Raw genomic sequence first — 12285 nt, forward strand, 5'->3', positions numbered from 1 at the left:
TACAGCATTTACGCTGAAAAAAATGTGAATCAATTCAAATAAAAAGTGAGGGCCTTATTCTATTAACATATATAAGTCCAAAGCAGAAGGGGATTGCTGTCCATCTGTCCCGTCAGAAAGGGAGAAAACTTGAGGTTTTATGGAACTGTTGCTATGGTTACTGGTAAGGAATCCGAAATTTTAAACAAAACCGAGACATTGCGACAATCACACCTGTAAAGAAAATATCTGTCTGTTGTTTTATCCTTCTATTGTTTTGTCTATCATTCAATTGTTCTATCTATCTATCTATCTATCTATCTATCCATCTGTTGTTCTATTTATCATTCTGTAATTCTATCATTCTATCATCCATCATTCTATTGTTATGTCTATCTATCAAGAGAGGCCCTGCCTATAACTATCTATAATGATCATTCTATCTATCTATTGTTCTATATATCATTCTATCAATCTTATCTATCTATCTATCTATCTATCTATCTATCTATCTATCTATCTATCTATCTATCTATCTATCTATCACACAAACATGAAGGTGTAGATAAGCCTATTTTGATTCATTTATTTGAGTTTTTTCTTGAAAGAATGAGTGCAGTGTGGTTGGTGGATATATGCCTGAGTGCTGGTGGTTCTGGTCTGTTCAGGGCAGAAGTGATTAGGCAGAGGTTTGTATTGTGTGCAGAGCAGGTCGGTTGCGGAGGGGCAGGGGGGCCTCACAGCCGGATAAAGCCTGGAAAATCCCTCTGTTAGAGGAGCCCGGGGTGAATTAGGATCGCTGACCTCATCGGTTTCACTCCCTCACTTACACACACACACTCCCCGCTCATACACATACACACGAACAAAACAAAATGCTGGCTAGCACTGTGTGGATGTTCTTCATTGTTTAAGTGCACGTGTGTGTTATTAATAGCGGCTAAGTATGATTTATGCATGTATATTCTAGCATGAATGCGCAGCACGGCAAAGTAGAGTAGTCCATGTCTGTGCTTATTCATATGCATATTTATATGCATGATACGGGAAGGTTGAACGCTGTGCATCCCCCCGTAAGTTCAACACGCTTTCTGTAAGAACACAAACAAAATGATTAAACTAATATATGTTTATTAAATTCTACAAGGTGATCTGTGGATCAGAGTCATTTACGTGTTATGCAAGGACAATAAAAGCAGGTTACTGTAAATGTACCGTATGGCTGTGCTCGTATTCCTATTTGATATCATTTGCAGAAGATTATAGATGTTTATGGATATGTATTTAAGTAAAGTAAGACTTTAAGAATCCGATTATTCATAAATATGAAAGCCAAACCTTTGCTCCAAATTAAAGTAAATCTAGGACATCTGTATATTTATCAAGAATAATAATAATAATTCAACTAAAGATATAATACGCTAGATATAAAGATATAAACACCACCAACAAACACATATACACATTATCACTGTCAACTACAGCCTTAAAATGAAATGTAAGCAGCTATTTGGTTAACAGTGGATTTAGGGAAAAGAACATAATACTATTGAACCTTAATAGCAAGCTCAGGCCACATAGGCATATGTTTGGCACTTTAATATCTATGCATGTGCAAGCTGAGGGTTTTTACAAAGTTCATTACATAGACATCTTAAACAGTATGTTACTGCATTCTAGTACGAAAACATTTTTATAGAATATACAGAGTTTTTTTTAAATATAAGATACTGATGTGCTAATCAACTCTAAAGCCTAATGTATCAGATTTGATATGCAGGTCTTTTTGTAAATAATAATAATCCACAAAACCTTAATGAAAATCTTGCTGCACACAAGCTTTTAGATTTTCTTCTCAACAATCGGTTCACCTTCAAAATGAATAATAATAATAATAATAATAATTCATGAATCACTTGTTGCATCCCTCGATTCGTGTTAGTTTCGTGACGAAGATCTGTTCCGTTCCTGAATAGGTTTCATGAATGAGAGCCATTGATTGTGACTAAACGTAAACCTGCATCCTGAAAGGAGTGAGCATGAGCTTAGCTGTGCTCCAGTTTGTTGCTTTGTTTGTTTCTCATGGCGCTCTGTGTGACAGTGGACAGGGACGAGCGAGACACGCTGGCCGTCTCCACGATCTCGATGTCCTTGCAGGTCAGACAGGCCACCAGCTTCTGTCTGGACGCACTGGGGGCAAAAATGAACTCGTGAGACACTCCGGCCAGCACCGCACCTAAGATTGGGCCGATCCAGTAGACCTGAAAACAACAGAAAGCATATGCACTAACTCTGAACATCTACATTTATCTCAATATTTGTGTTCAACCAAATGCATTTAACTCTTTTCGGATTTCTAGGCCTTTCGACTGCAGAAGTAAACTGCAGCAGGGTAAACTCCTATGCAGGTGAATAATGTTTGAGTTATTGTTTGTTTTGTTTTTGTATTATAGGTTTGACTGGTCATCATAGCTGCTTAAAATAGCTTTGCTTCGCTTACCCAGTGATGTTCCCAGTATCCAAGTATTATAGCAGGACCAAGAGAGCGAGCTGGGTTCAGACTGGCACCGGAAAACCTCCCCTGAATCCACACACACATTACAATCAATAAATAAATATATGTATGTGTGTGTATTTACATGTAGAGAGAGAAAACAGAACAAATGAACCATTATTAAAAATCGTTAAAAAAATCTTTAAAAATAAAATATTTTTTACATATTATAAAGAATCTATCTGAATGTTAAAAACTTAATTTATTTAGGATTCTTTAATAAATCTGAAGTTAAAAAGTTGATTTATCTGAAATAGAAATATATTGGACAATATATTTTTATCGTCATTGTTGATCAATTTAATGTATCCTTACTGAATTTTCTGTATTAAAATAAACCTTTGGTACTTTTTTTTGGTCTAAAGGGCTTTTTGCCATTTAAATGAGAAGAGGAATATTATGCAAAAATATCACTCAGTAAATTTCTGATATAGAAGTGCACACCAAACATATCAACATTATTGCCCCAGGCGGTAGTGACACACATCCAGAGCACACACACTTACAGCAATAAAGATGGCAGTGGTCACAGCAAACCCGATGGCTAAATTCCCTGGTTCATTTGTTTCTCTCCTGCGTTGATCTTCCACAGAAAACACAGTGAAACCCAGAAGAAACGTGGCCAGCATCTCCATCCCAAGAGCTTGACCTGCGTTCATTTCCACTGGGACCTTCAGAGAAGGAAGTTTTATTCGTATTAAATAGTGTGAATCGATTGATTGATGTTGTGATCGTGTGTCTCTGTATATCCATGGACTGGAAAGTAAGTGAAAAGAGCTCGAAGATCATAATTCTCAACACAAGTCCCTCAGATCAATTCTCCTGCAACAACATACTTGTTCTACAACCAGAATTCCGGAAATGTTGGGATATTTTTTTAAATTTGAATAAAATGGAAACTAAAATAATTTCATTTAAAATTAGATGCCTGCTACAGTTCTCAAAACAGTTGGGACAGGGCATATAGCATCTCCTCTGCTTTTCTAAACTGTCTGAAGACGTCTTTGAGTCGAGGTTATGAGTTTCAGGGGTTTCGGTGGTAGAGTTTGTTCCCATTCTTGCCTGAAGAGTTTGTCATTGTCTTGGACGCATTTTACATTTAATGACACGTCCAAATGTTCTCTGTTGGTGAAAGATCTGGACTGCAGCGGGCCAATTCAGCACCGGACATACGGAGCTGCAGTATGATGAAATACACAGCACCTAAAACAGACGTCCTCTGGAGGGGAGCATATGTTGCTTTAAAATATTTATATACCTTTCAGCATTCACAGTGACTCTAAAGCAAGCTGTCAATACCGTATGCACTCACACACCCCCGTACCATCAGAGATGCTGGATACTGAACTGAACGCTGAGAACAGCTGATGGAAGATCTCCATCCTCTCAAGCACGGAGGACATGGTGTCTGTGATTTCCAACAGGAATGTCAAATTTGGACTCATCTGACCATAGAAGACTTGTCCGCTTTAAAACTGTCCATTTTAAATGAGCCTTGGCCCACTGGACACGACCGCTTTTTTACTGGACCATGTTCACTTATGGCGCTCCTTTTTGCGTGAAAGAGCTTTAGTGATCCGCAGATGGCCCGGTGGATTGTGTTTACAGACAGAGGTTTCTGGAAATATTCCTGGGCCCTTTTAGTGACAGAATCATGTTGATGAGGGATGCTGTTTCTAGGAGTCTCTCTGGGACATCCCTTTATAGCTAATCATGTTACAAACCTGATTTCAATTAACTTAATTGGTTGCTAAATGTTCTCCCAGCTGAATCTTTTCAAACTTTTCAGCACTTTGTTGTCCCCACGTCAACTCTTTAGAGACCTGTAGCAGGCATGACATTTGAAATGAGCTCGTTTTGTGCATATAAAATTGCAAAACACTTACGTTTTTCTAACATTTTTCTTTTCCGAATAAAATATTGTGATTTGCAGTTATTCAAATTAAAAAACCTTGGGTTTTATATACTGAACGTGTGTGTATTTATAGATACATAATACATTTACACAGCACACACACATATAAGATTAACTGAAACTTTTATTTTGGATCTGATTAATCATGATTAATTATTTGACAGCACTAAGATGTTTATGTGTGTGTGTATATATATATATATATATATGTGTGTGTGTGTGTGTGTGTGTGTGTACTGCAATGGCAGTCAACAAATGTGCGGATAGTTTTTTTATTGCATGCATGTTTTATTTTATTCAATTATTAGTTTTGTGCAGTTTTGCAGTTTAATGAAATTTGCTTGTAAAATATAGCACTACTTACATAAAATCCATCAATTGACATCAACTGTCACTCTATATCTTCTAATAACGTGTCTTATTGAGATGTTATTTAAACGTCTAGTTTTATGATCAAAACTGTGTAGTTTTTTTTTATTGTGGGGGCAAAACATTTATTGCGACAATGCTAAAATGAACAATAAATGCCTGATATATCATATCCGATAGTCACATTTTAAGATTGTGTTTTGATCCCATTTATAATTTAGTGACCTTATAAATGTGTGTATGAAATATGTTTAGCCGTCCTTGATAAAAAGCCTGACTGTCTGACAAGTGCATATGGATGTAGTTCCAGAGCGTGTCCTGCGTGATGAAAACCTTGTTGATGTAGTTCTGTGCCGTGGACTTCAGGGGCAGCGAGAGGTACATGAGTCCAGCCGCGAGGATCCCACCCAAACACTGAGCCAGCAGATACACCACAGCCCTCAACACATCCACCTTACGAGTGGCCAGGAGAGCCACGGTCACCGCAGGATTCACCTGACGGCAGGAACACGCCGTTAACGCCAAACCAACTCCGTACTAACATGCCCTTGCTACACATACTTACTGTTATCATAACTAATCATGTATAATTACATGCATAGTAAGTATAAGTCAATATTCATTACTTAAATGCATTATTACATTGTAACAAGGACACCTTAAAATAAAGCATAACGCTAACTTTCCCAAATGTTATTCTTTGCAAATGTATTTCTTTGCACTTTGAGTAATTATCAATTCTGAACAGCACTTGCGGGTTGTTTTCTCCAACATGCAGTGCGTTCAAGGTGTTATTATTACAGAGTTTTGTGTTTCATGGGAGATGAACCCATGACCTTGACTGTGTACACTTACAAGAAACGCATTCAATAAATCACATTTGTTTACCTGAGCCCCGCTGATTTCACCAAAGCAGTATCCCAGAACCACGGTCGCCATGCCAGCAGCCAGTGCGGGGTAAATGGGCCCCGGGGAGGCCCCGTCCGGCCCCGGGACTAAAGAGCCCAGCACAGCAGACACAAAGACCAGGGAGCCCAGAGTCTCTGCTAGAATGCCCTGCCAGAACTGACGGCTCCTCAGCTCCTGAGTCCCCAGAAGAGATCAGAACAACACCTGACATCAAGCCACTGCTTCACTACCAATACACGTTTATATGAATTCTCATATTTACGATTTATATAGTATTTTTATAACCATACAACAACATGACCTCTGATATTACAAAGCAAATATTCATTTTGTTTTAATTTCTTGACAAAATGTAACTAAATCAGTCATTACCTGAGGTGACCGTATGTAAAACAGAACAATACCAAAACTTTTCTTTTTTTTTTTATCTAAAGACAGTATAAAACTGTCAGGTATTAGGACTGTTCTGTTGTTGTTTCCCCCCCATGTGCTCTGTGTGCCCTACTTTCTGTCCTCTGTTAATTGTCTCACTGCTTTCAGGTGTGTCTACTTCATTAAGTAATTTCTGTGCCCTTGTATTTGTATGTCTTTGTATGCGTGTGATTCCTCTTTTCCTGCCTTACTTCCAGTGTGGATCAGTAAAGTCTGTTCGAGGTGAGATTCCTCGTCGAGTGTTCCTTCCCGCTCCCACAGCGTGACAAAAATACAATGACAATATCTCGACGTGAACTATTTTAAAATCAACTTTAAATCAAGTGTGTATTTAAATCCAAACCACAATATCAGAGACAGACGTTTTACTGCATTTAAGTAGATAAAAGGCATATGCAGACGCTAATGAAAACTAATGGATAAAAGAAATAAAATGAGACACTAAATAAATAAAAGGTCATCAAGTCACAACACATGTTATTTCAAATCAACTTTAGTAGTATTTATAAATATATAGTAATTTTTTTTAGGATAAATAATGTAATGTAATAAATAATAGCCATTATTAATATATATATATATATATATTTAAAGAGAGAGAATGTAAAATTATAATAACTTTTCATTAAAAACTAAAACATGCTAATGTTTATAATATGTTATAATCTGAAAGTTTTTATTGTCTCATTGCATTTAGCACATTAAATAAATAAATCATTAAATACATAAATAAATACCTTTTGACATCCAGTTTGTTAGTGCGCATAAAATCCCCCAATTCAAATCAACTACCACACAAAGAAACTTTTCAGCTGGCATTTCTCCATAAAACTTGATCATTCGCACGAAGAACCGGATCCACGTCAACTTGATCGCGAACAAAACCATGGCAACCAATCACTCTGCTATTTGTCCTTACCTCCTTTATGGCCATTCCAGGTGTGCTGTGTTATAGTCCGTGTGTCTGTGCTGATGTTGTGTGTGTTTGAGGACATGGGCTGGACTGAAGGGCGTCTTCTGTCAGGAAGAGCCTAATTAATTCCAGCGGAGGACACTACAGGAGGCCCTCCTCCTCCCCCCGTCCCGCTGCAGGCTGACGAACCTCACCACAGCGTGATCCTGAACATCACGAAGGACACACGAAGCTTTAATTCGCTATAACAACAAGCACCCTTGGCAGCGGCCGCCAGACGCGACAGGTCGCTCGCCGCTTGATCGAGAGCAATGCTCCGAGTTTATCATTGTCTGCCAACGTCCTTCAATTAGGAACCCGTGCAAACCCTAAGTGCACACATATATTATCCACCTTGTCTCTCCTTTCATCATGCCGCTTGTGAAGTGCTGTGATCATCGCCATGGCGACAGCCCAATTCGGTTGCCATGGCGCCTATTATGATGCTAGACGGCCCTTTAAAGTGGCCTTTTTCAGATGAGCTAAATATGCAGTCGGGACCTTCTGCTGGCCTTTAGACTGAGAGGGGCCTTTAGTTCAGTTCAGTCTCATTCAACAGATCAGATGAGGCCGATAGAGCTTCACACAAAACTCTTTCATTTCTATGAACTTACAGGGTGTGTGTAATTATCAGGCCCGTCGACGTTTTTTCCCCGAGCACCTTTAACCGCATCGGTCTTAACAGCTACTATTCAGGTCGCGCGCAATCATTTATAAGCGATATGGAAGAGTCCGAGGAGGCTGGGTGACTTCTTTAACTTGACTAAAAGTCAAAAGTGATTCAATTCCCGTGAGAAATATTCAAATGAATGCAATACGGACACCGCAAAGTGAAGACATGACCGCAAAACTGGAGAAGAAAAGATACGCTAACCGCAAAAGAACTTTGCTTGGGTATAAAAAAATCCTTATCCTTTTCAAGTGAGGGCTCTTTTTGTAGTATTTCTTTACCCGAGCAAAGTCTCAGAGGACCTGCATTAATTCTTCACATTATTTCTTAATTCTTTTGCAGTTTTTACGTTTGTTTGTTAGTTTTTCGACCGTGATGAGTATTTCTCACAACTAAACACAAACACGTGACTAAACAGACACCATTCTGAAATATATAACGAGATTAGACGATATTTAGATATTTAAGATATTATAAGATTTTTACAATTATTTAAAGCACATTTTCCTCACATTTTTTATTCATATAGGATTTATATTAGCCTATACATAAATATAAACAGACATTATGTGTATATATTTATTAAATATGCACGTGTATGTGTTCATATTTATAAATGGAAACACTATGGATTTGACAGCACTAACTAGTTTCTGTTTGTAGTACAGTTTGCTTAATATGCTCTAACTATGTCACTTATACATCATTATATGAAACATCATAACTACAGCATGCCTGCAAAAGCACCAATGCAAACATGTTACATACAAATGTTATTTTTGTTGTTTATTTTGTTATTAACACTGACTCTCAGTTTTGTCTGAATGGTGCGTCACACTGGGCTTTTTAGATTCAGATGTGAATCGTAGGTAAAGTTTACCGGAAAGGTTTAATACTGAACATAAAAAGATTATGCACATTTGTGTGTATAACGTACATGTTGTTCTGTAGCAATGTGTTACCTGCCTAAGATCACGTGTCCTCTGAAAGAGCAGATCCTTTAAGGTCTGTGTCCTCCGTCCGTCCCAGTCCAGCCCTGCTGACCAGAGACAGATTATAACAATAATGTTTAGATGCTGAGAACAGTAGGAGAATTATTTATTATGCACTTTTACATTTAAAAAAAGAGTCAATGAAAATGCATATAAAAAGTGCTCCAAATAAAATGAAAACTCATAATATCGACACTCAGAAGTGGATGGCGTGATAGCATAAACAAGCCAAAGTCTTTTTTTTTTTGGTGTATCTGTACCACGAGTGTTCGTTTTTTTTATTTGCCATACTTTTTTTATGCACATTCATGAGATCGCAGGGTAGGAAAGAAAAACAATTTGTGAAAGACGGTAAGAAATTAATTGTTGAGCGATCTAAACTTAAAAAAACCCCCGTCTAATTAGAGAACTAGTATTTTGAAATAGCTTTTATCTTTATAGTTCGTTTCCATTTTAATTGTAGTTTATAGTGGATAGTAACTTTTAGCGGATAGTAAATTGATCTCAATTTCTACAGTTGCATTTTATTTTTATTCCAGTTTAAATAATTTAGTATTTAAAAAAAACTAATTACTGAAAATATTTTTTTTAAGTTTTAGTTAACAGTAAGGCCATGGCAATACTACCATTATGAACCATTAATTAATATATTATTTTTCATAATAAAAAAAAAAAAAAAAAATAGCTGGAGGGAATGTGCTTAATTTCACTTTTTTCACTCTAACGTTGGGTGAAATATAACCAGGGCACCGACGACTTCTTCATTTCTTCCACCTGAGGTCCATGACCACTCGTGAAGAAAAGGTCCAAATAATGTTGACGGTACGCCAGCGTTCCTCTGAACGCTCTGAACACGGCTGGCAGCAGGCCAGAGTGAAAGTTCAACTTCTCAGACTAGATCAAGGTCAGCATTGCCTTGGAGAGGTCAGGGGAACAGGCAGCGTGTGTGTGTCCCGTCTGTAATCCACTTCACACTGCTGGTTTGCGGAGCTGTGATCCCCTCTTTTGTGAACCTAAACCCTGCGTGGGCCAGCGAGGGGAGGTCGATTTGACAGTGTAGAAACCCGCCTGCGCAACTTTTTTCCACACACAGAATGCTGACACCAACAGTAATCACACACACACACACACACACACACACACGAGTGCATCACACGGCACCAAACTGCCAGCTAAGGGTTACTAGAAAAGAGCAGGATAGAGGGGGCTGAAGCAGGGTTAGTTAGAGCGAAGTTACAAGACAGCTAGAGCAAGTTAAAACGATTTCAAGCGTTGGGAAATCTACCTGCCTGTCACAAATCCATTTCATTAAAACACTGAATGCTAAAGATGCAAAACTAAACAATACGAACAAAAAGCTCCGATTTGTTTCATAAAACAGGACTCATATATGAGATTAAAGAAAAAGAAAAAGTAATACAGCAGAAAAGTTAAATGTCCTGAGTTACACGATTACTATATTGCTTGTGGCATAATAGGGTGAAGATGAGCTTCCTTATAGTCCAAATAAGAAACACAGACTTTATATAACCGGCTCGTTTCTTGATGTAAAACATAGCTAAGCGGAGTCAGCTCAAAAATTATCGTATGCAAACCTTTAAGTGATGGAGATTTGTCTTTAATCCAATTAGGTAAAATATTTTTTTCTGGCAGAAAATGAGAGAATGTTGTATAATCTCTTGTTAGCAGATGAAACAATACAGTTATTAGATATACCCAGTGCCAGTGAGAACGAGTCAGAATCTGCAAGTTTAAGGTCTTTTCCTTTCCCCCCCCAACACCAAAAAACAGCTTTGCAAAGAACCTACTTCAGTTTTAGATTTTAAACACATAGCAACATAGAGAGGCTAAAAGAAGAATATGATAAATAATCTATTTATGATTTTAAACTGTATTTGCACATGTACACACAAATATTTTCTTAGCATAAGACCAAATATCCCACGTTTCATCATCAGTATTTCCCATTTCATTTTATTTCAGCTTTTTAGTTTTAAAAAGGTTTTAAAAAGCTGCTTGTGCCAAAGAAACGCCATACATTCAAGCGTGGCGTTTTGTCTAAATCTAATTTAATAACACTTTTGCACTAGTTCATGTTAGTTAGAAAAGTAAAGGCGATTGCAACTTACAATTCTGACTTTTTTCCATGCAATCCTGAAAACAAAAGTCTGAATTGAAAGCAAGTCACAAATGCAAGAAAAATGTCAGAATTGTAAAAAGTCAGCTTTTTATTTTATGGTAGAAACAAGATTCCATTTGCATTAGAAATGTGCTTTAGACTCACAATCTCGTGCAAAAATGTTATCAAAATTTTGTTTAAAAAAAAACCAGGATCTGAATTCTTAATTCTAAAACACATTTACGTCTTATAAAATGCTTGGTTCCAGTTTAGGATTTGCTAGTTAAAAAACTACAGTGGGCTGTAATGCCCTGAAGCAGGTCGTTATCAAGCTATTGTGTAAAACGTTACTACTCAGAATTGCAATTATGCATATTTTCAGGGTCATCAATAAAGTTCAACAAAACAAGACAATGCGTATTGATAACAACAACATGGTCTCCCGATAGCTAGAACCTGATAAATCAAACAGAGTAAGACTCTAAACGATACAAAACGAGTAGTTCCAGCTATGTAAAGAGAGCAGGCCCAGCTGGGACAGACAGCAGCCTGAGCTGCACCATGTGCGGCAGACACCTGGCGCTCCGGGAGCCGCGACACACACACACACACACACACTGAAGAACGGTACCACTCCGCTCGGCACGGTTCTTCAAAAGCTGGTTTGTTTTCATGAGGTCAATGCTGTGGAAAACGTCCCTAAAATCCCAGCTTCCGGATCCCCGGAGTGGTTTTTCTTCGTTAACTCCAAATATAGGTCACCCTAGAACAACTATTTAACGGCACACGTTTATTAGATGTCATCAAGCGATAAGTTTCCTCACAAAACGAGTTTGACATCCTAAAGAATGCCCTTCAATTAAAATTCAGAATTTAAAAATTCTATTCAGAACACTGAAGCTGTAGCAAGTAACGTATTTGTTCGTCGAATGAATTTGAGCACATCTAAAAATCAAACGTGTTTATAGAAACACCTAATTCTGAAGGAAGGTTATCTTTAGAAAGCGTAGTTTAAAAGTTAAGTAAACAAAAACTTATTTTGAAAGCGAATAATTGCAATTAATTTATGTGCCAGGCATCTAAGGGAATTCATTCCAGACGTTGAGTGTGCAAACGAGTCATTGAATCATTCACTCAGCAGGTTTTGTATGGAAGTCCGTTTCTGAGGATGAGGCAGCAAAATCTACTAGGCATGCGCATTAATGTAATGTTTCTCAAACAACAAGAGGTCAAGTATGTACTATATAAACATGGACTACATAGAGGTTTTAAGGATCAAAATAAATCGAAGTCATTGAATCATTCACACAACTGGAGATTCATTTAGGTATCATGCAAAAATTCCCCTTTGACTTCAGCTGGAATTATTTTCGTTGCTAAAGAGAGAGACAAAC

The 12285-nt window shown here is 37.6% G+C and overlaps 1 protein-coding gene across 1 annotated transcript; it reads right to left on the bottom strand.

Moving 5' to 3' along the window:
• Window positions 1–1118: 1118 nt before the first annotated feature.
• On the bottom strand, window positions 1119–7480 carry LOC122328525 (aquaporin-4). Its single transcript, XM_043224266.1, has 6 exons — window positions 7078–7480; window positions 5706–5900; window positions 5151–5312; window positions 3040–3204; window positions 2480–2560; window positions 1119–2240 (listed from the first exon to the last, which is right to left on the bottom strand). Exons 1-6 carry the CDS (start codon window positions 7090–7092, stop codon window positions 2025–2027), a joined length of 834 nt encoding a protein of 277 aa, XP_043080201.1. The 5' UTR covers window positions 7093–7480; the 3' UTR covers window positions 1119–2024.
• Window positions 7481–12285: the final 4805 nt, after the last annotated feature.

The sequence above is a fragment of the Puntigrus tetrazona genome, chromosome 23 (assembly GCF_018831695.1).
Source record: "Puntigrus tetrazona isolate hp1 chromosome 23, ASM1883169v1, whole genome shotgun sequence".
In the NCBI taxonomy this organism is placed as follows: Eukaryota; Metazoa; Chordata; class Actinopteri; order Cypriniformes; family Cyprinidae; genus Puntigrus; species Puntigrus tetrazona.

Coding starts and splice junctions, on each gene's coding strand:
- LOC122328525 (XM_043224266.1), bottom strand. Junction 5,313..5,705: donor GTGAAATCAGCGGGGCTCAG/GTAAACAAATGT, acceptor TCCTGCCGTCAG/GTGAATCCTGCGGTGACCGT. Junction 3,205..5,150: donor CACAGAACTACATCAACAAG/GTTTTCATCACG, acceptor CCTTCTCTGAAG/GTCCCAGTGGAAATGAACGC.